The following is a 26,539-nucleotide window of genomic DNA, read 5'->3' on the forward strand; positions in this document are numbered from 1 at the left end:
TTTCTCTTAAAGCCTCCCTCCCTCCCTCACTTTCTTTCTTTCTTTCTCACTTAAAGTCTCTCTGTCTCATGATCCTTTCCTTGTTTTTATAGGTATTTGATTGTGTAGCTGTATAAATTTTTATCAAAATGAAAATGTGTTATGTGGATATTAAATTAAAGAGTCTTGATATTCTGATCTTCTTTTTTTGTATCACTTCCCAAAAATATACAAAATCATAAATATCTGTCATTGTGTATCTCGATACAAAGGATTTACGATTCTATGAAAGAAATGTACAAAAAAGAGAATCAGATTATCACGACTCTAAGTTAAATTTACTTTCATACTTTTTCTAAAATTCATACAAATGAATTACTTTAAAAAAAATAGTACTCATGTAAATGAATTTATCTTTATAAATATAATAATGATCTTTTAATATTTTATAAATATAAACATGTTCTTTTATTTGAGGATCACAATAAGGCTAAAAGAGTAAAATTGAATAATTGTGATCATACATGGCTACCCATTTTATTATAGTAATATTAACTTCATTCATGACTCTTTTGGTACTCTCTGCCTATATATATATTTTTTTCAAGATAAGTATCTATCTGTCCTTTGATAACGAAATCTAAAAAGCCTAAGAAACCAGAAGCCATTTTCGTCCACGTGAATGTGAAAACAAGATCCAATGCGAGTATCCATGGATGAACGACAGCTAAGGCCAACAAACAATGGATGCGAAATAAGCACCGACTTTATGTGGGTCCCACCACATCAAATCACTATTTTACACGTGTCATTTGATCAGAACAGCATCAGTCCTCCGTGCGTCATTTATGTCTGAAAGACGCGTAATTTTGTAACATTTCGGATCTATAATTATATAATTATTGTGTACCGGTGTTTGTTATTTAGTCTATTGTAACCTTAAATACAAGACCAAATTAATCGGTTTTTATATATAAGATAAAGAAACCCAAGTGGACGAGTGTCGGCTCTTGGGTTCTGCTTTCTGTAGAAGCTGTATGAGAAGCTGATTCGTGTTCATCAGACACATAGAGCGTACCTTATTCTCACCATTTTCAGGTAGAACAAAGGATTTTAGCTTAATGGGGTTGTTTTTATTTATGGGTGCATTTTATAAGTGAAGATTGGCGAAAATTTTAGAGAAAGATTTTATTTTTCCAGTTAAGCTGGGAAAATGTTCTGGTTGTAAGAGTTTATAAGGAAAATTTTTTATTTGAGTTTATATTTTTCTACATTTTTTCTATAAGTAAGATCTGATTTTAGTGGTATGTTAGTCTAATTTTATTTACTTTTTTTTTGAATTTTTAGTATCTTTTGGATATATTTTGTGGGCTTGAAACCAAATTAGAGAAGCTCTTATGTTGACTACAGTTGGGTTTTAGATTTATCTAAGAACCCATTAAATGGCAAAATAGATGAACAAACAGATTTTTTTTTTGGTTGCAAGAAACCTCAATTTATATTTCTAAAATTTATAGTAGTATTTGGAGTTGATGACATGTGAGAATAATTTGGTTCAATTTATTTTATTTTATTTCTGATAATATGTGGTTTAAGATTAGAGCTGCATTCTCTGTTGGTGAGTATATATCCTGCAACTTGGATCAAATTTAGTTGAAAGATTTGTTTTTTTTTTTTTCTTTTTCGTTTTTTACAGTTTATATAATTAAATATAGGATGATCACATTATAAATAACCAATAATTCAAGAAATAGTAAGCTTTCATTCTTAGTATTTCCCTTGATTTGATTTTATTTATAACAAAATTTTGCAGAATGGTTGATAGAAGATCATTTGGACTGCTGAATGTATTACTAGTCTGTCTACTGATCTTGTTGAAAGCAGATGGCTTTAATGTGGGAATTACTTATGTTCAAAATGCTGTTGCAAAAGGAGCTGGTAATAACTTCTAGTACTCTAATCATGATCTTTCTTCTTCTTTTTTTTGGGTAAATTTTTTTAATCGGATCGACAAGATCGGATTGAAATTAAATTCTTCCAGTGATTCTAAATTTTAATCTGTCTACTTCGTGATTGAAATCTGAAATATCGTGCAGTTTGCTTGGATGGGAGCCCACCAGCTTACCATATGGATAAGGGATTCGGCGCGGGGATCAACAATTGGCTAATTCTAATTGAGGTCAGTCGATTTCATCCAAAACATTATATATATATTTTTTCGATCCGAGGGTGAAATGGTCCTTAAAGTGCAATAAATACACTTTGGGAATAAGCATCTTAGGGTACTTTTGTAAAAAAAAGAAAAAAACATTTAGGGCATTTTTTATACAAAATTCAATTTCCAAAGTGTATTTATTGCACTTTAACGTGTGCCCTTAGGGCACACATTAACAAGACCCTAGAAAAAATAGTCAAGTTGAAGGTCCAAAGTGTATTTAGAGGAAGACCCAAGAGAACATGGATGGAGATAGTGAAAGAAGACATTCGCTTATTTTCAATAATAGAAGACTTGGCTTTGGACAGAGTGGAATAGAGGAACACAATTTGTTTAGCCAATCCCAAATCTTTACATTTTCACGATAACATGTTTCGTGTTAAATGTTTCTACTTGATCTACTTATTTAGCCATCACGGGTATAAGCTTTTGCTTGACAAGTCATTTTTTCTTCCTTCTATTGTTTTTTTTTTTTTTTTTTTGTGGCTTGCCCTTTTCAGGGAGGAGCATGGTGTAACAATGCCACAACTTGTCTTGAAAAGAGGGACACCCGTTTAGGTTCCTCTAATAAAATGGCGAAAGAAGTTGTTTTCTCTGGGATTCTTAGCAATCAGGCTAAATTTAACCCAGGTGGGGACTTCTAATGTACTAATCTTTTTTACTCTCACTGTTCAATTTGAAATTCTCTATCTTTTGAGTTCTGCTATGTAATTCAAATCCTACAAAATGGCTAAAATTGGACTGCAATATCCAGACTTTTATAATTGGAATAGGATCAAAGTTCGGTACTGTGATGGATCATCATTTACCGGAGACGTGGAAGCAGTAGATCCGGTAATTTTTTTTTCGTCACAATAATGGCTTTAATTTCATGAATGAGAAAACCCATCACCAATGTGGGTATTTTATCAATTTGATCAGGCTACCAAGCTTTACTACAGAGGAGCTAGGGTTTGGCTTGCTGTTATCGAGGATCTATTAGCAAAAGGGATGAAAAATGCTCAAAATGTATGACCCTCTTGAAAATCCGTCATTTTTTGTTGTTGTTGTTGTTGTTGTTGTTGTATATTTGGCCTTAATAACATAAATTTTTTGTTTAATAGGCTCTTCTTTCTGGTTGTTCGGCTGGCGGGTTGACAGCCATTCTCCATTGTGATAACTTTCGGGCCCTCGTACCTGTTAGTACCAAAGTAAAATGCCTCTCAGATGCAGGATTCTTTATCAATGCGTAAGCTCATAATTACGATCTCTCTTTTCTTTTCTTTTTTCCAAATCTGATCATATTTCCAAAACTATAGCTAACACTAGTAGTGCTGCGTGACAGGAAAGACATTTCCGGAGCATCACACATAGAAGGCTACTATGATGAAGTGGTAACAGCACATGTACGTTCCATTATTGTCTAATTAAATTCGTATATGTTAATGGGTTTTTTTACGCTCATTATTTCTTGATCATGAGGTTATCTTTTTTTATTTCTTCCCTTCCATTCTTATAAAACAAGTTTGCTTCTTTATGAATATGACAAAGAAGAACAATTATCGTCAACTAAGACTTGAAATATCCATTCTGTTATTTTGAATCCTCTTATATCTATTCAAATAACGATTTAATATATTTTCTGATACATTGATGTGGGACATTTACTTTTTGTTCAATGACTTATATAGGGATCTGCAAAGAATTTGCCCGTCTCTTGCACTTCAAAAGTCAAACCAAGTTTGGTAAGTTTATTCATTCTGATATTTAATTTCTGAATCCTAACTTTAGCATGATCTCTGCAATCTTACCAACACATGAACATGGCAGTGTTTTTTCCCACAATATGCGGCGCAACAGATCAAGACACCACTATTTTTACTGAATGCAGCCTACGATTCATGGCAGGTCAGCATTTGCAAATTATATATTATCTTTGAAACACAGTCTAGGTTGAACTTTTTTGTGTGCTTTTCATCCCAACTTAGTACAGAGTTCTCCCTTTTACTTCAGTTTGATTCATCATCATCACCACAGCCTTATCCAAATATTAGGGATCGGCTTGATGAATTCTGTCATTGAAAGTATTTTTATATTTTTCTTTAAATTTTTTTTTTAACTTTCTCCATTCTCGTTCTTCTAGATCTTCCTCTTCCTCTCTTAGTACTTTCAACTTGAATATTTCTTCTAATTGGATTGTAGGGATGGCAATTTTGCCCCACCCTGCCCCTATAGGTTCAATTTTTCACCGTTTTAAATGGTTTCGGTATTGAAAATTAAAAACCGATTCGGTTCTGGGGTGGGGACGGTTTTGATGTAACCCTCCCCGTTAACCCACCCACCCGATTATATATATAGTGCTATTATCAAAAAGCGTCAACTAGTTGAGTGGTAAGACGCATGGGAAAGTGTTTCCACGTTGTGTGTTCAAACTTCAAGCCATGGCTCTACCCATGTTCTTTTGACTTATTAACATTAAAAATGGGTGGGTTGCGGGGCGGTACGGGGATGGTTCATAGAAATCAGACCTGAGTCGGGGTCGGGGCCAGTGGGTTCGGGTCAAACTTTTATTATCGGGGACGGGTTGCCCAAACCTGCCCTGTTGCCATCCCTACTGGAATGTAATTGTCTCCGTTAGACATGCCCAAACCATCTTAGACTTTCTCTTAATTTATCAAATATTGGAGTATCCTATAGTTTCTTGAATGTGTTTACTTTTAACTCATCCCTTCTAACATCCTCATCTCTGATATGTCCTAGAAAATGTAATTGTTGAGTTCAAATTTTTTTTTTTCAGATAAAGAACATTTTGGCACCGGGTGTAGCTGATCCTCATGGCAACTGGCACGACTGCAAGGCTGATATAACAAAATGTTCTCCCACTCAAATTGAAACCATGCATGGTTACCTCTCTGAACCTTCTTCACTCTCCAATTCTGATTTTGTGTGGTTCTCCTTAATGTAATGTTGCATGCCAAACTCAAACCGGTTCATTATGGACCAGACACGATATATTCTTTGTTGATATAAGTTGGTGGTTTGTGAAGTCTCACATATAATGATCTAAAACTGTCACAAGGAACACAACTGAGGGACAAAAATATTTTGATTTGAATTATTTCCAGCATTGGATGAAATCTTTTTTTCTTAAGAGAATTGATTGTGAAACTTCTTTTTTGTTAACAAAGTAATGATGTTTCTTTACAGGTTTCAGATTGGAGTTTCTTAGTGCCTTGAAAGTATTGGGGACCTCTTCGACTAGAGGCATGTACATTAACTCATGTTATTCCCATTGCCAAGCCGGGACTCAGGAGACGTGGTTGAGGGACGACTCTCCACGTCTGAACAACGTAGTAAGTAACTCCTATTCTTTTCTTTCCATTTTGTTTCCTCTCTCTCCCTCATTTCATGTCTTCCACTAAATATTCGATGAAGCTTATCTCTTCCTTAATTGGAAGTTTGAGATCACTTATTTGGTATAAATATAGGAAACATTTATAATACAAGTGGTAATCATACATAAAAAAGATCTAATTGCACTTCACAACCCAAATTATTGATCATTCAATCACTCTTTCTTAGCCGAAACAGAGGATATCTTGATCAAGGGAGAAAATAGAGAAATCCCATCCGACCTAATATGTCTGACAAATTGAACTATATGTCAATCCAAACTGCATCGTCCTCTTTAAGAAGTCGGAAAGGTCATATATTAATTTTTGTTCCACCCTTAAAACCTTACCCAAACATTTGAGATCGGCTAAACGAATCTTGTTCTTTGATTTCACTCTGTACAAAACCACCTTGTGTTATTGAAAGTGTGTTCATAACTTCGTTTCTTCTTTCATCATCTCCACCATTTCTTTTGGATCTTTCTCTCATTCTTTAAAGACCTTAAACTTGAATATTTCTTCAGAGGCTATAATGGGTTTCATTGAAGGTGCCCCAACACCGTCTCAGTTGACTTATGTAAAGAAACTGATTCAATGATAATGTAGAAGAAAATAAACAAAGATGCAAGCACACAATATTAACAGTACACCTTACTCGATCGGTGAAACACTGTGGAGACCATGACAACTTTCTCTAATTTTTGTTACTGATGTATAAATGTATTTCTTGCAGATGATTTCGAAGGCAGTTGGAGACTGGTTTTTTGACAGGAATATCTTCCAGGGCATCGATTGTCCTTACCCTTGCGACAAGACCTGCCATAATCGTGTCTTTGAATCGCAAGAACATCCTGATGATTTTAGTCTATAATTAAATCTTATATCTTGGGCAATTTTTATTTACGAAAATTATAATTGTACCACGAAATAAGGTCCATAGGGGAGAAATCAATAATTGATTTTGTTTCCCATATAAGCTAAAGACCATACAGGCTAGACTAGTGTGTTGGGTATATCTTGCATTAATGTTTATGTATTTGATTGTTATTCTCTTTATAAAATGAGAGTATTTTTATTAATTGTTCATTATGCACGTATTTTATTACAATAACAGAATCCAAGTAGGTCCTATAAGTTGAAGAACAATAAATCTGTTATGATATAATACTTTTGATTGTTTTCATTCATCATTAGAACGATAAAAGAATTTACAAAATCTTTTAAATAATCTATAACGAATTTTTTTTTTTCTCCAAAATTTTGTACTTCTAACTGGTTAAAAACATATCCATGGTTGACTTGGTTGGAAGATTGAACCATTTGGTTCCATGGTTTTAAAACTCGTTTTGACATCTCTTCTCATCCATGAATGAGACTGAATCATCTCGGATGAGTTTTCCAATACGTTTGAGTCATATCTTTCAACAATAAGAAAAATGAATTATGATTTTAAATCTTGTCTGATACCCATTTGACTTTTTATCTGTCTCGTTGGTGGAAGATGCGGAGACGTGTCAGACGAATTGTCTCGGACCATGATTTAGTTCTCTAAAAATTATGGTTCTTTTGCATAATTTTGTTTGATTTGAACTTAACCAACTTTATCATAAAATTCGGTTGGACCACTGGTTTAATCCAGTTTTAAAAAAAGCAACGTGGATCTTGCATGTGAGCCCTGAGCCCTTTGGCTCCGCTCATAATAGCATGGCATTTGACATGGACCATAAAATGGTGCCTTTGCCTTGACCATTAAAATCTGTCATGGACAAGATTGGGTCACTCTAGCCAACTGACACAAGAATACGTTCGATGCATAGATGGCGTAGAACCCCGTCATCAAATCCACAGGACAACTCAAGATAGACCCATCACTAGAGGTGTCGATTGTAGGCAAACTTTGCCTGTCTTCTTAGTACTCACAATTCGTCCATATATATTGTAGAGGAATTGATCCAACAACAGTAAAGAAGAAAAATAAGTGTAGGCTCATACACAAAGAAAACACGGAGACTTTTACATGGTTCCCTGTCCCTCAAGATCGAGGTAGGTCTGCGGATCACACCGATTCGACTACCTAACGAGATTTTAACATAAAACCATTAATATTACGAAAATACCATTAGAAATTTTTGTGTGTTAAATGATGAACGGTACTCCTTGCTTACTTAATACAATCATACAATCAAGCTCCACAAACCATAACATATAAATGTATGAAAATCTAATAATTGGGATACATGAAAAAAATTAAACACCACCGTACCTTTGAAGGCCCAAGGTTAAGGCCCAATCCCTTTTTTAAGTGCATAATTGGCATGCTGGACCTGGGTTTGGGTTGTTACCTTCCAATCCATCAATGAGTTCAGGAATCAGGACTTGAGGAGGGCGTAGGTGAAGGAGTGCTTCTTTGGGAAATCGGAAACGTTTGAGGAGCCAAACCTGAATCCTGTATCTTTCATCTTCTCCAACCTTCAACACTCCCAAGTAAGATCTCTCTCTCTCTCACTCACACACACACACACACACACACACAATTTTAGAACTTTGACCTCTTCTATGACTACGAGCCCTAAAATCTGATCGGATGAGATATCTGTATCCATATCCATGTCAGTGTACTTGATTTCTTGAAATTTAATGTTTAATCATTTCCACGATATAAGTATCCATATTCAATTTTAATATGCTATCTTTCTGAATTATGTTTCAATTTAGAGAAATGCTTGGAGGCAATGCAATATAGGATAAATAAATTAAAAAGAAAAAAACGAAGGACCAAGTTTTATACAAAGGGTTCTTTGTTTGTTTGATTATTTATTTATTTGTGTTTAAAATCAAAGAAAGGACCAAGTTTTAGACAAAGGGTTCTTCGTTTGATTTTTATTTTTTTGGATCTACTGCTTAATGTTGTATCAGTTGCACATTATCTTTGTAGGTGAGTGCATCATCATAGTCATAGATATGGTTCAGTCGAGATTCATTCGTCCCACCCAATTGGACGGTGAGTCGAGCTCTAACCTATATGTGGCCAACTGTGGACCTGCTGTCGGCCTATCTTTCGACAATATTGCATCCGTATTTAGCACCTTTGGGGAGTTGAGAGGAGTCCATGCAGCTGATGAAAGTGGTGCTCGTGTCATTGTTTCTTATGCCGATGAGAGCTCTGCCCAAGCAGCCTTAAAAGCATTTGATGGAAATCCTTGTCCTGATCTTGGTGGTCGTGTTCTGCACATACGTTACTCGATATTTCAACCACCTTTCCAGGTTTTAATCATTTTAACCATTGAATTTAATTACTTACTTGTTTATTCAAATGATTTAATATGTGTAGTCTCGTTCTGGGCCTTTCGTCATCCTTTGTTTCTTCAACACAAAATAATGTTGTAGATTGAATAGTTATGATCATATGAATGAATTGACTTTTAATGTTGGAGGTCTCTTAGTTAGGACCGATTGAATGTTGGTTTCTATTCACTGCATTTGTACCACAGGCCCTGCTTATGGTACACTACAAATCATTTGCAAATGCAAATGATTTGCGACAAAAGATTTACAATTGCTTGGTAACCATTGGGAAATCTCTTGTGATTTTTTACTTTTTTTTAGTGGTTGGTTGATATTTGCAATAAAAAAGTTTGTTGTGATTTTTTTTATTAAAATAAAGTGTGGAAACAATTTTAACTTATTCAGCCTCATCAAAGAAAGTATTCAAATTAAAAATATACCCTGAATACTTGTTACATTAACATACGTATGAATTTACAAAAAATACCGTTACCAAAAGGTATAGTAACCCACAAAAGAGTAAAATTTTTCGTATAGGTAATATTCAGGATCTTCCAATGTTAGCAGCTATCTTGGGGTGTTCCAGTGATAGTCTCCCATCCTCCTACTTGTGTCTCCCATTAGGAGTACTGTATAATAGCAAGGGCATTTGGCATGGAGCGATAGAGAGAATGGAGAAGAAGTTGAGTATGTGGAAAGCTAGATACATGTCTAAGGGGGTAAAGTGACGTTGATCAAAAGCACGTTGTCTAGTATGTCCAATCTACTTCATCTCTCTCTTTTCGATGCCCAAATCGGTGGAGACTCGCATTGAAAGACTTATGAAAAATTTCTTGTGGAATGACAAGAATGGAGGTAGAAAATATCATTTGGTCAATTGGAAGTTGGTTTGCTTTTCTAAGTGAGATGAGGGGTTGGGGATTAGAGGTTCAAGGTTAACTAATAGAGCTCTCTTGGGAAATGGTTATAGAGGGTTGGAGAAGAGAGGGAAAGCTTGTGGAGGAGGGTGGTGAAAATGAAGTATGGAGAAAAATTGTTTAGAAGGTATGGTGGGGAGGGGAAAAGGACTTTTGGGTGTTGTGTTTGGAGGGGGATTTGAAGGGGGTCAGTGATTTTGAGAAAGAGATTAGTTTTAGGGGGGTTTAGGGAATATGGTTCGGTTTTGGAAATAGATGGCGTGAGAATTCGAATCTGTCATCTCAATACCCATTTTTTTTTAATTTTTGCTCCTTAAAGAGAAATTGTTCGATACTACATTGTTTGATTCGTAACGAAAACACTTATTCTTGTGACTTGGGTTTTAGGAGGAATTTCAACGATTGAGAGATAACTGAATTCTAAGTCAGGGAGAAGATAAGGATAAGAGGGAGTGGATTAAGGCTAAAGATAAGAGATTCACCGTTCGTTCTTATTACAATGCCCTTCTTCCAAGGTCAGCAATTTCTTTCTCAACCTTTGCAATATGGTTGACCATTGTTCCGTCTAAAGTATCTTCTTCATTTGGCTTGCTTCCTTAAGGAGGATTCTTACTTTAGACAATCTAATCTCCCAAGGATGGGTAACTCCTAATTGTTACCCACTTTTTATGAAAGATGAGGAATCCGTGGACCATACTCTTATTCATTGCTCGTTCTCAAGTAGTATTTGGTCTGCATTTCTCTCCTTGTTTTATATGAGTTGGGTTCTTCCATTTAACTTCCTTTCATTGCTAGAAGTGTGAGGCTACAATATCTTCTCTCACAAAAAGAGGCGTTTGTGGGCTATTCTTCTTACGGCCGTATCGTAGGGTCTTTAGAAGGAGAGAAACAATATGGTGTTCAAAAGCAAAGAAAATAATGCGCACATGGTGTATATGGAGATTTTGGGGCTGATGTTTTTTTTGGGTTAAGTTGAACAATGACTTTTCTGGGGTCTTCTTTGAAGATTTTGTGTTCAGATGGGATAGCTTGTGTAATTCTTGGTTTTGCTCGCTTTGCTTTTTTGTTTTTCTGTTTGCTTTTGCTTTTGTTTTGGTTTCCCTTGCTTGCTCTTTTTTGGGGGCTATCTTGGCCTCTCGTGTAACCTCATTGTAACTCCTTTCTTTTATTTATAAAATCTTTATACTTATAAAAAAAAAAAAAAAAGGCACAGTAACCTACATATTGGAATTACAAAAAATACCCATCATCAAAGAAACTATTCCATTTACAAAAATACCTTTAGTACTAGTTACACAAACATGCATATGAATTTACAAAAAGACCTCCCCTCTTCATGGAGGTCTTTTTGTAAATTCATATGCACATTAATGTAACTAGTATTAAAGGTGTTTTTGTAAATTGAAAATTTCTTTGATAAGGAGTATTTTTGTAATTTTCATTTGCATTTTAATATATCTTGGAGGAGGGATATATTCATAAATTTATGAGCATATTGTTGTACCACATACTAAGGGTATTTTTATAACTTGATCAATTTCCTTTATAAGGGGTATTTTAGTAAATTTTTATATTCATAGATTGGAATCAAATAATCTTACAAATGATTTGCGGTACTTTTTGTCCCGCAAATCATTTGTTGAAATTTCTTAAGAATTTAAGTGCTTCATGCATTTTTTTTCTTAATGCAAATCATTTGCATCATGTAACCAAGCACCAAAAGAATTAATTTTAGAAATTTTTTGCATTTGCACCATACAAAACAGGGCTACAATTACGAATAGTTTGCTTCTAGATAGTAGACACCTTTTAATTAGGATTCGAACTACCGCTCACCCGTATCTTGAAAATGCCCTGAATTGCAAAAGCAAATGTGACTGTTTGATGAATCATAACGAGGTTGAAATTGCATTTGTGCCATTTGTTCATTACTTTACTCGTTGAACCTTGGGAACTATACTGAATTCTAATTATGACGGTGATAGACATAGTTCTGCTTGTTTTGGTCCGTAAAAAAAACTTGTTTGTTGTTTAGTTTCAGGTCAATGATTCTGTTTTAGTATCTTTGGATGCTTCGGAGTTACAAATTCCAGGCATTTACTTGTTGCATGACTTTATTACCACTAAAGAAGAGGAGGTTAGGAACTTGCTCACTTTAGACTATTTAGATTGATTTCTTGTTCTTGCATACTTTTCTGAACTGCACTATTTTATTTTATTTAAGCCGTTTGTTAGGCTAGACCAATATAAGCTTCATGTGGCTTTCCTTGTTTATTTGTTTGTGTGTGTTTTCTCAGGAACTCCTTGCAGCAGTGGATGATAGGCCTTGGAAGAGTTTAGCAAAAAGAAGGGTTCAACATTATGGATACGAGTTTTTGTATAATGTAAGTTATTAATCTGAAAAGTTCACCGTGGGACTAGTGTTCCCTCACACGTAGACTTTTCTATAATTAAGTCATAAATTGGTTTCCGGAAGATGTAATTTAGGCACAATTATTTTTCTGTTAACCTGCTACTGGATTTCAATTATATCAGTTTGCAAATCGGTTATACTATATTTAGCTTTAAAACATTTACAAAAATCTGATTTATTATTCCTGAAATTATGAAGTCTTTTTTTATTATTATTCTATAATATTAAGGAACAAATTTGTTAATGATGATTTCCCCATCATGTTCTACGCCTTATCCAAGATACTAGGGTAAGTTAGTTCACTGATTGGAATTTTTCTGTTGTAATTAATTCATATAAGAAATAGGGGTTTCTAGTTTTTTAATAAAATCCTCCTTTAGGCGATAATAAGAGAAAAATATAGGAATTTATGATCATGTGTAAATTCTGGGGAAAAAACAATGGTTCCTTAAGAAAGGTCAAAGCAGTTATTCAGAAAGAGAGAAAGTATAGGAAGCAACGTATGAATGTATGGTAGTGATGATTTCCATCATCATCTTCTACGTCTTATCCCAACTACTGGGTTTGGTCAGTTGTTCCATCATGAAGACTTTTTGTATTTTTATACTGTTGAAAGAACATTTACCGTTGGTGATGATTTTGCTGGTTTTTTTTTTTTTTTTCCGTGGTAATTGATGAGTACCGTGCTATTACTTACATAAAAAAAAAAAAAAGTTTATGGTGCTATTGAATTTCATCTGTCTAAGTTCACTGAGCCTCTATGCTTCACAGACAAGGAACGTTAACACAAAACAACATTTGGGTGAACTTCCATCATTTGTTCTTCCCATACTTGAAAAGATCTCATCATTTCCCAACATTGACGAAGATGCTGGAAATGACATTCTAAACCAGCTAACGGTATGATTATTATTATTAATCATATTTTTCCTTTATAATTTGCCGCTCGTAAAAAATTTCACCTTCCTTCTTATTTTCATGCCTAAACACACATGAGAGACTTCTTACAGGTTAATGAATACCCACCTGGGGTGGGTTTGTCCCCACATATAGACACTCATTCAGCGTTTGAGGGTTTAATTTTCAGCCTTTCATTAGCAGGGCCTTGCATTATGGAGTTCAGGAAATACTCACAAGGCTCATGGAAAGGAGAAAATCCTGATCAATGTTCAAATTGTGTAAAGAAGGCTCTTTTCCTTCCACCTCGATCAATGCTTCTGTTGTCTGGGGAGGCACGGTATGCTTGGCATCACTATATTCCTCATCATAAGGTGTGTGATCATTATTCAAGAGTTTTCAATTATTCTCGATGAAGCCTCTTTTTAATTGGGTCTGTACATGGTTACTTTCATGATATGTTAACGAATTTTATTGCATGAAAAATACAATGTGGCACCATTGATCAAATTATTTTTTTTTTTGACCCAATAGAGAACAGGTGCCTAGTAACTTCAACTACATTGATAGTATTGTTTGGTTACTAGTGTATGCCAATACAAACGATATATGCTTTCCCCAAGTTTAAGGGGGTCTTTTTTGAGTATTTTCTTTTTTAGATGGGATTTTTGGTTTTGGTTGCTTTCTTGGCCTATTTGGCAATTTTTAAAGCTTGCAATATGAATTTATATGGAATGTGATAAATGGCATGCTACAGATTGATATGGTGAGGGGAGATACAATCAGGAGAGGCTTAAGGAGAGTCTCATTTACAATTCGAAAGGTTTGTGGTTATTTTCAGTAGTCAACTTTGTTTAAGAAATTGCCTTTTATCATATATTTCAACACATTTGCATATACTTTATACATGTCATATAGCTCCAAGAATTAAGAAAATCTTCTTAACTTATTTCTATAAAGAGGAATAATTGGGTTGGAACATTCACCAATGACTCGTCTTTGCATACCCATCTACTTCTCTTATTACACATTCTTGTGATTTAAATTTAGAGTAAATTACATTTTGACCCTCTGTGGTTTGGCATAATTCCATGTTGTCCCCCAAACATTTTGAAAATTAAACTTACCCCCTTTCACATACACTGTTAAAGTCAAGATGTTATTTTACTATTTTCCCCTCTCATTTTATGATTTTTTATTATAAAAAAAAAAAAAACTATAAAAATGTCCCCAACTAAGCATTCATGTGTAAACCCATTTTTTCACAGGAATATTTTTGTTTATAAAAAATAAAAATACAAAATAAAAAGGGTAAAATCGTCTATATGAAACATAAAAATCAATTTTTTAAACTGTTTGATTGTGGAAAGTAGACGGAAGGGGGTAAGTGAACCCGTTAGATAACCTATAGGGGAGGTAAGTGTAATTGTCGAAACGTTAGGGTGTCAATAGAGAATTATGCCAAACCCTAGCGCGTGAAAGTGTAATTTACCCTTAAATTTAAGATGAACTAACTATCATCATTTGTTACAGGTCAGAAATGGACCTTGCTGTTGCGAATTTCCACAATACTGTGATTCTCAGAGGGGATAGAAGACTTTGGCAGAGAGATTAGATGTTTTCCATATAGAGAAATCCAAGCTACTCTTAGTAGTTTAATTTAGAGGAAATTCTTCGTCATCTCTGGTATCAATCGTTCTTAGGTCCCCAAATGCTAATGATCCCCAAGACTCTCACACCACAAATCTCGAAGACTCCGACAGTCTGGAGTGTGGACCCCGCGATGATTATACTGCAGTAGTAATGTCCTTAGGACACCATTATTATTTTCCTTAAATTATTGTTCTTATCTTGTATCGTCGATAATACAGTTTAAGATGGGCTCCTACAAAAGGTGACTTGTGGGGAGAAACTTATTGCTACAATGCTTCTTTTGTTGTAACATGAGAAGTTTAAAATTAAACTTATGTAGTAGAACAAATGTTTTCCTTTAAATTTCTATTTTAGAAAAATATTGTTCGAGGTTTGCCAATATTACCAAATTACTGACTGTAAAGCCAGTGGTGATATATTGTTGTGGAGTTGTTTTTTATCTTTCACCCTGAAAGCTTTGCCTTCATTTATTACTATAATATTAGGTAGTTTTGGTTAGTTGTTAAAGTACAATTCTATTTGTCATGGTTTGAAGTGCTCTTCTATACTTGCCATTGTCTCGAATTCGGTCAGATTGCACTAATCTCAATCCTTTTTATTCCAAGGTAAGAATTCAACAATCACTTACCCAACAAAAAGGAATTATTTGCACGTTTGTTGAATAGAAATAAGGAATGCCAATCTTTAATAATTTTGTCATCCGAATTCTGTTCTATACTGATGCATTATCTTTATATAAAGTCCAACGGTTCACACTTCGAGCACTCGTTTCCATTTCATGGAATCTCTTGGAGGTTTATACTTGATCTTCTTGTTCATGCAAGGTGACTGTTGTCATCGACCTTAGTGGATAGTTAGTTAAATAAAAATAATGCTCAAGTGACCTCAAGATTGTACCTCATATCGTACTTTCCTGACATGATGTGAAAGTGTGTATGAACCATTGATGCTTTTCATCGAGGTAATAGTTAAATTGATTTGTGGTAGGCTGGTAACAGGGTAGAGAGGTAGATAATAAGAATTTAGAAATAAAATAAGGATGATTTAGAGATGGCCCCCTCTAACTGATGACTGCATCCCTTGACATTAGTCTTCTAAATAGGCTAAGGGGGAAAAGACTCAAATGCCCCCATCTTCAACCTTTAACCAAAAACCCAGATTTTTCTTCTCATAGCCAGTCATCTTCAAGTTCTCCAACCTTTGTGGTATATCTACCCAACTTAATCTCCAATTCATTGTTTTCAACCTTAAAACTAACACTTCACATAAAATCCTAGATTTTTCTAACCAAAATCCTATCATTTTTAATTTTCTCAAAAATCTTATTTGTTTTTTTTTTTCAAAACTAGTCATCTTCAAGCTCTTCAACCTCTAGATTTTAATCCATTATTTTCTACCTTGCCTTTTTCTTTAGAAAACCTTAGATTTTTCTACCAAAAATTTCATTATTTTATATTTTTTCAAAAATTCTATTTTACCTTAAGATTTGAAGATTGAAAACTTAAAATAGATAAATCTCGTGATAGAGAATGAGTTAAAAATTTTTAATCCAAAGAGGTTGGAGATGAGGGCATTTGAGTGTGTTATAATTTTCATCTATTACGGTATTATAATGAACAATTGGCATAGCAGGAAAGGTTCTCAAACTGTTTGAAAATTAACTTGAATCTTGAACCTGATGGATCATTATTTTTAAACAAGGAATAACAACTTCTGTAATTTAAGCTTCAAATCCTTTTTAAAAACAAAAAATTCTACACATAAATATCTAATCCTTGAAGGGTTGCATTTGTACAGAAAAAAAAAAGTGTTGAAATGATTTTCAAAATCACAGTATATATAAAAAAATATTGTTTATAATGGTCATAATCTGAAATTAATTATGAAATGCTTCCACACATTGTTTAAACAAGAATCTACAGACAGAATCTGACATTTAGTCTTTTGGCTAATTAGTTCTCTTTGATTTTCAAACTATATCAAAATTCTCCTCTATCGTCAATTTTGAACCATCCAGTGAGAATGACGATCATCACTGCTTGGCCCTCATTTAGCCGTCATCCATAAATTAAAATCAAAATATTCCATTAAATATCCTGAATTCTACTTTAGAATTTTACCAAGTTTATCTATTTTGGATCATATCTTAGCTATATATAGCTCTCGACCACATTGTGAAAAATTCTCTCAACTAGTGATGCTTTTGAGCTATGTATTAGAAAAATACACTTTTAAAATGATGCAAAGAATATTACAGACTATGGATACAAATTCAGATACAAACTAACCAATAATTTTAGGCACTTGAATCCTCGAAGAGTTGCATCATTTTCAGCCATAATTGCAGAACCCCATTATCATTCGTGCCACGGCTGACGAGCTGTTGTTTCCATTGGCGATAAACTTAGACAACCACATTGAATCATGCCTGCATATCATATGTAACTTCCCCTGCAAACGATAGAAACATTACTTATAATTAAAAAAAATTACAAAAACACATTACACAAGCCCATAGAGTTGTAATATTAAAGGAAAACTTGAGGTAAGTGGGTATGTTGGTTAACACGTTACACAAATGAGTTAATTTCACAAGTTCAAAGTCGTTACCATGCATGCATTTGATGAATAAATCCAACTCTGAGAAGTAGAGTTCTCTTTGCATTAAAGGAGATGGTTGTTGGTACACAAAGAAAGACAAGTGGCGACGATCAGGATCATTTCTTGGCTTTGCAGTCTCCAAGATTCTAGTGTACCCTTCTTTTTCATAACATGTCAGTTGGTTCTGACCAGCTATGGTCAATCCATGATCCCAGGCAGAATTTAGAACCTGGAGAAGACGATTAAAAGATTTTTGAACTCAACCCATGGATCCATGTATCCAACCATATCTTGGTGCATGCAGAGATACCCAAATAACTTTGGCCATAAATAAAGAGAGATTCTATTGCCACACCAACTTTGCTAATGCCACCCCAATTCATATGTAAATTGGGGTGGCGTTGGCAAAAGTTGGTGTAGCTATAGAAATTCTATAAATAAAGTTGGAAAGAAACCAAATGGTAATCACCTGCCAGCTCAAACCTTCTGGATCAGCTAAAGCTTCGTCATTTTCTTGAGGAGAGAACTGCAACCCCGAGCAGACAAACTTCAGTGTTACAGAGTGTTTCTTAAGAATCTTGAAAACTGGAGAATAGCCATCCTGATTTGTAGGATTGTAAAATCCTGCAGTGAGCTCCGCTGCATGGCTAGTAGTCTTGTACCACCAACAAACTGCAGGAATCTGCATATTTTAAGATTTCACTGTAAAATTTCTGTGAATATTTGACTGAATGCTAGGACCTTGCATCGTGGGGAAGTAGACCACTATGAGACATCATCACATATGCATGAAGTATGTGTCACAAGACACAGAACAATGGGGAAGGAAAAATGACATGGATGTTGTCAAGCCTTGTAATGGCTGCCAACCACCTTCCATGCCATTTCCACACCACATAAACCTGCACATAATCATGCCATACATAGATGATGAAAATAAATAGTATGCCAAGGGAGAACTCCAAGATCAAATATAAAATACCTTCAGTCATTCCTCAAAAACATAATGTTTCTTTGATAAGAAAATTGTCAAGAATGACTGATTTTGGGGCATTGATGCAAAAAAATTAGTACCAAAATGTCCAAAGGGAGTACTGAGACCATAATAAACCAACTTTGTATCCTTAGCAGCACCATAGATGCCAATCCATAGGAGCAAAGTTCATATTGTGCTACAAATCTTATGTTTATAACCAGATATGGCATACGTGGGCCCATCTGTGTCAGCTAGACAATTCAATCAGTGGGATATTTCTGATTGGCCACAATCAAAAGTCAAAAAAGTTGGATCATCCAAACTACTAAACGAACTCCTCATAATATATCAGCTGGTTAAAGATCACACCGGTATGACTATCATCACCATCATCATTATCAAAGCCCCATCCCAAAGGTATGGGGTTGGCAGAATGAATCATGTTCCTCCATTCAATTCTGTCCAAAGCCATGTCTTTTTCCATTGGAAGTGTCATCATAGCCGCTTTCACTACCTCAATCCATGTTCTTTGGGTTTTCGTTTCACACTTTTAAAACCTTCAACTTGCATATTCCTTCTAACTGGGAAGGTAATCAGACTTCGTTGAACGTGACTTAGTGTATGACTATGTTCTGTTCTCAAGTCAAATTGTGCAGGTTATATAAAGTTAATAAAAATTACAAAATTAAGCTACACGGGCAAATTACTCGTAAGGATCATATAGGGTCCAACAAATAAAGTTAGAACTAATTAGCCTTGGTAATACCCTATTTGTGTACCTTCACAATTATCTGTGTCTCCTCAAATGCAAGGCTTGCAAGAGATAGAACATTATCGACATGGTCAATTAGGGTCTGCCCATACCAATGGAGGAAAAAGCGCCCATAGTAGCTGTCATAATCACCTCGATCACAAAAGAAACCAGTCTCATGTGGCCTAGAATTATATTGACCAGCATTATCAGGTCCCCTGGCCCAAAATGAATGTCCACGCAACTTTGCTGCTTTTCTTAGACTTTGTTGTAAATATTTGTCGTAACACTGCACCAGAGAGAAAAAAATACATTAAGAAGTACAAGTAAAAGAATAGAGCTCCAAATTCCAAACAAATACCATGTAGTGGCACAGAGCCTCCAATCAAAGTATGGTATGGAGAGGATTAGGGTAATTTTTAATTTTAGTCATGTTTCCCATAGTGGTGAGTGGTGACAGATACATAAAACATGTGCAGGTACATGTGCTAGTGAGAAGAATGATTTTTGGGATGACTAAAATATTGAGAATTAAAAGTCAACAGTACAATGTGATTGTAGCAGGCTATGTCTCACAACTACCTGAACAGAAACAGAAGGTTTTGTAAAAAAATATGATGAATTCCACAAACCTAGTACATTGAGCTCTAAGCAGAGCTCCGATGAGTATAATTAAAGAAAGAAATATAAAATGCGGAGCAAACTTATATCAGATACCTGAAACTCACCGATACCAGGGTATCTCCATCCCATCCTCTCTGCGAATGAAGGATATTTTAGCTCCCCAGCAGCACCAAGTCCTATTTCAACAGCAGAAATAAGACCCTCCGCAAACAAGTCATCAAACTCTGTTCGGAAGCTTCTCATGAAGTCAAAATAAACCTACATATATTTTAAGATGCTTGTTAGTAAAAGACCAACAGTGCAAATCTAAGTAGCATTGAAAAGCTACAAGAACTACTCCATTCAAGCTTATATATATATATTGTACTCCACTTGTTGAGCCCATAGGGATGATCCAACCACTCAGTGAGTCATGTTGATGATCATTGTCACCAAAATCAGTCCATTTTATTATTAATAGTTATATAAATAAGTTGACCGAAAATAATGATTTAAATAAACATTCCATATTTCTCAACTTCATGCAACTTTTTGTGAGGCTAGGATTGTCAAAATGGATTGCATTTTTTGTGAGGATGGTCTCCGAGGTATGGCCAATTCACTGTACTGTTGGTTCTTCCAACATGATATCCATATGGGCCCTACAAGCAGGAATACAAATAGGAAGTAATAATTCAGAGAGAGTACCAAACAAAAAAAAAGTTCATTGAGATTAACGTCCATTTAGTGGTGATCATCAATGACAAAATGAATAGAAAAGCCAATTGGACATGAAAGGTAATCTCAGCATCACCAACTTGGCCTATGAGACTGTTGTTGTCTTGCAGATGTAGGGTGATGGTCACCTGTTTTTTGTTCCTTTTTTCTTAGATAAATTTTTGTTCCTATTTTCATATGTTTTTGTTTCTTATGTATTGTCATTTGTCAGCAAGTAAGTCACCTCAGCCTATTAGAGTTCTGTTCTTTTTCTACTTCAAAAAATATACACTTCTCAAAAAAACTACCTCAATACCAGTTCTCCCTTTCAGGACACGTTCCTTGTCGATGCTCCATGATAGACATTCAGTATTTCTTCTCCCTTCTCGATCTGTGAAAAATATATCTTGGTTATCTTTTCCAATCTCCAAAACCCACTTGGGGAGGGAGATTGGCATATCACCGGATCCATTTCCTCCACATTCATGAAATGCCATTACGACCTTCAGAAACAAAAAAGACGAGAAAATCATAAACCTCCACTAAAGATGATTTCAATATACAAAGATAAGCCATAAAAATGACATCCTACATGGAAATATATATATTTTTTTGACAAGTATAATTTAAGTTGAAGAAAGAAGGATTACAAAAAACAGAAAGAGAAGGCCAAGGTAGCCCCTCAAAAATAATGCACAATGAACCAAAGCAAACCAGAACATTAGGTGTTACAAAAGGAAGTCCATTTAAAAACAAAATCATCGAAAGTAATCCCCAAGAACTCCTTGTTCAATTTCGACCAAAGGCACAACTAGTCCAAAATCTCCTAGAAAATGCCGTGAGAGCTTCTCATCTTACTTTTGAACACCCTATTATTTCGTTCATTCCATAACTCCCAAGCAATAGCCAAAGGAAGAATAGCCCAAATGTGTCTTTTTCTGAAGGAGAAAACGTTCTTAACCCACCCTACTAACAACAAGAAGAAATTGGGAGGAACAACCCAATTAATCCGAAATAGCCCAAGAAAGAGAGACCAAATGTCATGAGAAAAAGAGCAATGAATTAGGGTGTGTGCAACCGATTCCCCATCCCTCAAACATATGGGACAAAAATTAGGAGTGAGAAAAGGAACAATTATATGCATGCTCACAGATGGCATTGAGTAATTTTTGGCATCAAGATAAGTTCCATTTTCAAACAACCATTCTTCGTTTTTTTTATAGGTATAGGGTTAGTGGTTAGAAAATGAAGGGTTTTCTTAGGGGTTTGAAGATGATGGATTTTGGTAAGAAATCCAAAAACATCACTTTGCATTTCTCGAAACTTTCCCGATTTTTTGGCAAAAGTTTATGAATTTATCAGAATTATAACTGGATTGAAGTCCAACCGAATAATTACCGAATGCAAACTTTGTTATTATGGTTGAAGATAACATGATAGAATAGATCGCAAACCAACGATATGCATGCTTCCGTTTACAAGACAGGAGAGCAATAACAAAGAAGAATTTGTAAACCCAAAGTTTCCAGGATATCCTGAAGATGTCACCTGTAATTTCATCTTGAACTGGAGGAGGATGTTAAACAGTTCTCTATATCCAGACCATTGGTACTTCTGCGGGTTCCACCCCTCAACAATACCCCACCAACAATCTACAACCACTCCATCTACGTGTAACGACTTTAGATGTCTTAACTCCTGTCTAATGCCTTCTGGATCAACCAACTGACAGAAATTGTTGATGACACCAGTCTGCCACAATAATATCCAAAGAATTAAAAAGACCCACAAATCGGATGAAAGATCACAAATATGAACCATAATGAAAATTTAGAAAACAAAGATCGAGGATATTAGCAAGCTCAATTAGCATTTGACCATTATAAAAATAAAAAGTAAAGGAGGTAGAATCCTACAAGAAAATAGAAACTAAAGAAAAGAATTATGGAAGAAGATAATTGAATGAGGTTCTATTGATGGTTAGTCAAACAACTTTGGTTTCACATGCACTAATGTTAAATAACGAACAATCCACCACTTACAGCAAGCATCACATAGACAGGAATGTATGGAGTTCCTGTAAAATCATTCCCATGATCTCCGTGGCGAATATCCCGCATAAGCTGCATCAATCAATCACAAAATCAAAAGTAATAAAAGACATAACATAAAACAGAATATAGTTCGTCAAGAAATTATTACTGATATTTTAGAATTCAAGACTTTAAGATGTGAATAAAATCAAAGTGATCATTATAATATAACATAAGAAGAGAATGTTCAATGGATAATATCTAGCATTTTATAATCTTTTTATTTATTTATTGAATGCATTCATTTCTAATTTTGTCTTTCCTAATCTTCCCACTCATCCAACTCAATATTGCATTTCTATTATACTCAATTTATTAACACAACATTTCTTGACCACCCAATATTCAACTTCATAAAACGTAACTAGTTTTACTACTGTCTTATAAAAAATTTCTTTTAAATTGCTAGGTACGCGCCGGTCACTCAACACTCCAGAAGTACACCTACACTTTAACTGTTCAGCTTCGATACTATGGGCAACATGTTCCTCAATCTCTCTATCCCTATGTATAATAGAACCTAGAAAACATAAGTGGTCGTTTCAGGGTATTTTTAGACCATCAAATTTTACTGAACATTCCTCTTCCTGAGTAGCAGTACCAAATTTGAACCCTACACACTCAGTCTCGGTTCTATTTATTCTAAAGCCCTTGGACTCTGACACCTATCTCCATACTTTTAGTTATGTGATTACTCTCTTTCTTGTCTCATCAACTAATAGTCTAATACCTCATTTGTAAATAACATATACATATACTCCAACGTAAGTGATCTTGAATATGAGAAGTCATTTCATCTATTACTATAGCAATCAAATACTGACTCAAAACCGGTCCCCAATGTAAACCAATTGTAACTGGTAACTCATACACCACTTCTCCATTTGCTCTCATATTAGTCACATCACTGTCATACTTGTCTTTAATTATGTTAATATATCCATTTAAGACTCCTTTTTCTCTTCCCAATACCTACAAAATTAGCTCTTTATGTACTTGATCATATGTTCTTTCCAACTTAATAAAAACCATATGAATACATATTCCAATTTATATTTCACTTCAATGCATTTTCCCGTAAGGAATGCAAAGCGGTCCTAACACCTATCAAACAAAAATATGCAAAGTGGTCCTTTTTCACTATTTGATTCTAACGTAGTCGTGTCCCTATGCTACCATTTAACAGATACTAAATCATGATTATTTTGTTTAAAGCAAATGACAAACTATTATGATGCTGATAAGATAATATGAGTTTGGCATATATGTCTACGTAGGTTTGAGTTTTGAAAGTTTTTGCCAGTTTATCCCTGTCTTACATACTTGTTAAAGGTTAAACTACGAACACTCAATGAATGAATCTTAAAGAAACACATTTTAGATAAACATACACAGCAACAAAAAAATTATTTGAAAGGTGCGCTAAAATACCAAATATTTATTTACCTGATCAGCCTCTAAACACTCTGGTGAGTTGATGGGACTGGCACTCGTAAATTTCTCACTTTTTGGATCCCTCTCTGCAACTACGACAGAATCAAGAGATGCCGGAGACAAACCCTCATCGATTCTGAGGACAGATGGCTGACAATCTAATGAGGTTTTGATGGTACAATTCTTAAAAGATGTAGCAGATAGAGGACTTTCAATGGGCCTAACAGGATAGGGTGCCTGTTCACACAAATTCATGGTACTGCGCTTAGCAAACAATCAATATGTAAATATAACGCATTCCATTGTGATTAAATCAGAAAAACCGAAACAGGAATAATAAGGAATCTTCTGCCACAGCAGATAAACATCCTAAAAGGCCCAAAAGTAGTTCAAATATTTGTAAAATGGAGATGCTTCATTCATAGGAATCTCTTTCCCACCTTCTATGATTTTCTAAAGTCGTCTAACAAATTGCATCATCATTAATTGCTAAAGTAAATACGATGATTACCATGATAAAATGATAATCTTGCTGGACCCAATTTATGTTGGTTTTGAAAGTTAGGGTCAATTTAGGATTGAGGTTGCCACAATGAAGTATCTCCAAAAGCTCATTGAAAGCTGTGAGCTTGAAGAAAGTGAAAAAAAAAAAGGAGGAAAATAATTTTCATGGAGAATATCAACACGTATTCAACATGTCCCTCTTTTTTTTCCTTTTTTTTTTTTTTTTGGTGCAATAGGTATATTATTATTGTTGGGTTCACTACTAATTTTAATCGATAAGAGTTGTTATTTTCAGCTTTAGCAGCAAATTTCTCAAATCTTAGATTTCACAAACAAACAAGTATAGAGTTTCTTACAAATTTAACAATGAATGAAAATATTAATTGAGATGTTTGAGAATATAACTAAAAATTAGTCACATTACATTGAAAAAAGTGCTAAAGATATTCAATCGGTATATGTCTTATCTTCAAACATGATTAAAAGTAGAAAATTCCTAATTTGAAAAAAAAACAAAAACTAACTTTCCTACTAATTAAAAATTCCTAACAATAAACTTCTTAAACAAATAGGACTCTAAAAACATAAAATAGGCCTATAGCTAAAACCGAAAAACTAAAATAAAATAAAACCCTAAAATTAAAAGATGGCCGAAATAGGAAAGGCCCATCAACTGCGATCCAACTAGGACACATTTTAATCCTCGTAGTAACCTAAAGAAAAATATAAGAGCTCAAGTATTTCGATAAGAGTACTCCAAAGTGATAAGCAATCTTACACATATCATGAATTGCACTAGGCCTGAATTTTCTTATGAAATAGACAAACTTAGTAGATATACTAGTAACCCTAGATCCAGGTATTGGGATGGTCTAATAAGGGTATTGAAGAATTTAAAATATTCATTAAATTATGATATTAACTTCAAGAGATATCTCATTGTACTAGAGAGATAAAATGACACAAATTGGATTTCACACTCCAATGAATTTAAATCTACTCGTAGTCTCATTTGCATAAATTTATACTTGTTAATCTGATTTTAAGTCACTATGTTTGATACATGATTATGAGTCTTTCGTTTCAAAATCGCTCTATTTTTAGGTTTGATCATTCTCACAATCCATTTTAATGTTTGTAATTACTATCACACTAATACACATAATAACAAATAACAATTACAGAAATCTTTCTAAACTAAAACCCTTTTCATCAATTAGTATCAAAATCAAAGGATCACAATTAAATTCTGAAAAAAATTCAAAAATTGAACTTTGATAGAGAGAGAGATTCAAATTTATACCAATTGGGCTGGGGGGAGTGGTGGTGGTGGAGGGGAGGGACGATAGGTGGTGCCGTCGGGCTCGACGGTCCAACCGGCTTCTCGAGCGAGTGCGGCGAGGACATCGTTCATGTCTGCACGTGCGGGGAGTGTGAAGTTTCCGTACTGGCGGAGTCCAGCGAGAATTCGGCTAGTGATGGCTCGGCGGTGGCGTTCTCTCAGCTTTGTTCTCTCTTTCTCTCTCTCCCTCTCTTTCTTACCTTTGCCTCCGCCGCTCACAACACCCACAGATGCAGTGGTGGCGGCGGCGGCGGCTCTCGCAGCGAAGCCACGAGGGCGGCGCTGCGGCTGAGCCTGTTGAGAGAAGTGGTCGGAACTGTGGTCACTTTGAGGGTCCAGATCTTGTTTATAGTTGTTGTTGTTCATCTCTTACTCTCTCTATCTAGAACATTTGTTCTTTCTTTCTCTCTGTAAGCGATTTTCTTCTTTATTAGAGTTGAGAGAGAGAGAGAGAGATGGTGGAAGCCTGGAAAAGGGAATATAACAGGGTGATGAAAAGCGTTCTGTAAATGTACAGTGACTTAAGAGGTTTTGTTAGACTATTAGGCACAATATCACTATCTTATCTATTTTACACCATTTAATGGGTCCCATGTAAGAAAAAAGAGTCAGCTTTGATCAGATATAAAAAAATGGGCATTTATAAGAGTAAAAGTTAGGGTGCCAATATAAGCTTTCTCACTTGTGTGTGTGTGTGTGTTTTTTTTTTCTCCTTAGATTATTGTGTTGAATGAGTGTTTGTGTGTGTTTTTTTTCTTAGATTATTGTGTTGAATGAGTGTTATAATG

The 26,539-nt window shown here is 34.8% G+C and overlaps 3 protein-coding genes across 5 annotated transcripts; 2 read left to right on the top strand and 1 right to left on the bottom strand.

The window, feature by feature from the left end:
- The first annotated feature begins 906 nt into the window (after window positions 1–906).
- LOC147391719 (pectin acetylesterase 8-like) lies at window positions 907–6,644 on the top strand. The gene is made up of 13 exons (XM_086458598.1): window positions 907–1,077; window positions 1,793–1,917; window positions 2,076–2,158; window positions 2,695–2,824; window positions 2,949–3,028; window positions 3,116–3,202; window positions 3,298–3,422; window positions 3,519–3,579; window positions 3,865–3,918; window positions 4,004–4,081; window positions 4,971–5,076; window positions 5,381–5,526; window positions 6,299–6,644. Exons 2-13 carry the CDS (start codon window positions 1,794–1,796, stop codon window positions 6,434–6,436), a joined length of 1,212 nt encoding a protein of 403 aa, XP_086314724.1. The 5' UTR covers window positions 907–1,077; window position 1,793; the 3' UTR covers window positions 6,437–6,644.
- Window positions 6,645–7,891: 1,247 nt separating this feature from the next.
- TRM9 (RNA-binding (RRM/RBD/RNP motifs) family protein) lies at window positions 7,892–15,109 on the top strand. 3 transcript variants are annotated; one of them, XM_086458599.1, is made up of 8 exons: window positions 7,892–8,049; window positions 8,501–8,829; window positions 11,803–11,904; window positions 12,065–12,151; window positions 12,952–13,080; window positions 13,191–13,451; window positions 13,835–13,900; window positions 14,611–15,109. In XM_086458599.1, exons 2-8 carry the CDS (start codon window positions 8,527–8,529, stop codon window positions 14,668–14,670), a joined length of 1,008 nt encoding a protein of 335 aa, XP_086314725.1. In that variant the 5' UTR covers window positions 7,892–8,049; window positions 8,501–8,526; the 3' UTR covers window positions 14,671–15,109. The 3 variants fall into 3 exon arrangements, with proteins under 3 accessions (XP_086314725.1, XP_086314727.1, XP_086314726.1); XM_086458600.1 differs by having other exon boundaries at window positions 7,898–8,049; window positions 8,482–8,829; XM_086458601.1 differs by lacking the exon at window positions 11,803–11,904.
- A 1,685-nt stretch (window positions 15,110–16,794) lies between these two features.
- On the bottom strand, window positions 16,795–26,255 carry BMY2 (beta-amylase 2). The gene is made up of 10 exons (XM_086458597.1): window positions 25,713–26,255; window positions 23,918–24,142; window positions 22,421–22,501; window positions 21,927–22,130; window positions 20,687–20,881; window positions 19,776–19,940; window positions 19,087–19,347; window positions 17,801–18,013; window positions 17,341–17,560; window positions 16,795–17,181 (listed from the first exon to the last, which is right to left on the bottom strand). The coding sequence occupies exons 1-10, from the start codon at window positions 26,115–26,117 to the stop codon at window positions 17,153–17,155; spliced, it is 1,998 nt and encodes a 665-aa protein (XP_086314723.1). The 5' UTR covers window positions 26,118–26,255; the 3' UTR covers window positions 16,795–17,152.
- Window positions 26,256–26,539: the final 284 nt, after the last annotated feature.

This window comes from Akebia trifoliata, chromosome 11, assembly GCF_017979445.1.
Source record: "Akebia trifoliata isolate Shusen 1 chromosome 11, ASM1797944v1, whole genome shotgun sequence".
NCBI lineage: Eukaryota > Viridiplantae > Streptophyta > Magnoliopsida > Ranunculales > Lardizabalaceae > Akebia > Akebia trifoliata.

Bases quoted from the DNA above. Each gene is read 5' to 3' on its own strand.
- LOC147391719 (XM_086458598.1), top strand. From the start codon at position 1,794: ATGGTTGATAGAAGATCATTTGGACTGCTGAATGTATTACTAGTCTGT. The intron at 2,159-2,694 runs GTCAGTCGATTT...TGCCCTTTTCAG, and splicing joins ATTGGCTAATTCTAATTGAG to GGAGGAGCATGGTGTAACAA. The intron at 3,029-3,115 runs GTAATTTTTTTT...CAATTTGATCAG, and splicing joins ACGTGGAAGCAGTAGATCCG to GCTACCAAGCTTTACTACAG.
- TRM9 (XM_086458599.1), top strand. From the start codon at position 8,527: ATGGTTCAGTCGAGATTCATTCGTCCCACCCAATTGGACGGTGAGTCG. The intron at 12,152-12,951 runs GTAAGTTATTAA...TATGCTTCACAG, and splicing joins GATACGAGTTTTTGTATAAT to ACAAGGAACGTTAACACAAA. The intron at 13,452-13,834 runs GTGTGTGATCAT...GGCATGCTACAG, and splicing joins ACTATATTCCTCATCATAAG to ATTGATATGGTGAGGGGAGA.
- BMY2 (XM_086458597.1), bottom strand. From the start codon at position 26,117: ATGAACAACAACAACTATAAACAAGATCTGGACCCTCAAAGTGACCAC. The intron at 22,502-23,917 runs GTAAATAAATAT...TGATTGATGCAG, and splicing joins AGTGTTTAGAGGCTGATCAG to CTTATGCGGGATATTCGCCA. The intron at 17,561-17,800 runs GTGATTACCATT...CGTCTTCTCCAG, and splicing joins CAGAAGGTTTGAGCTGGCAG to GTTCTAAATTCTGCCTGGGA.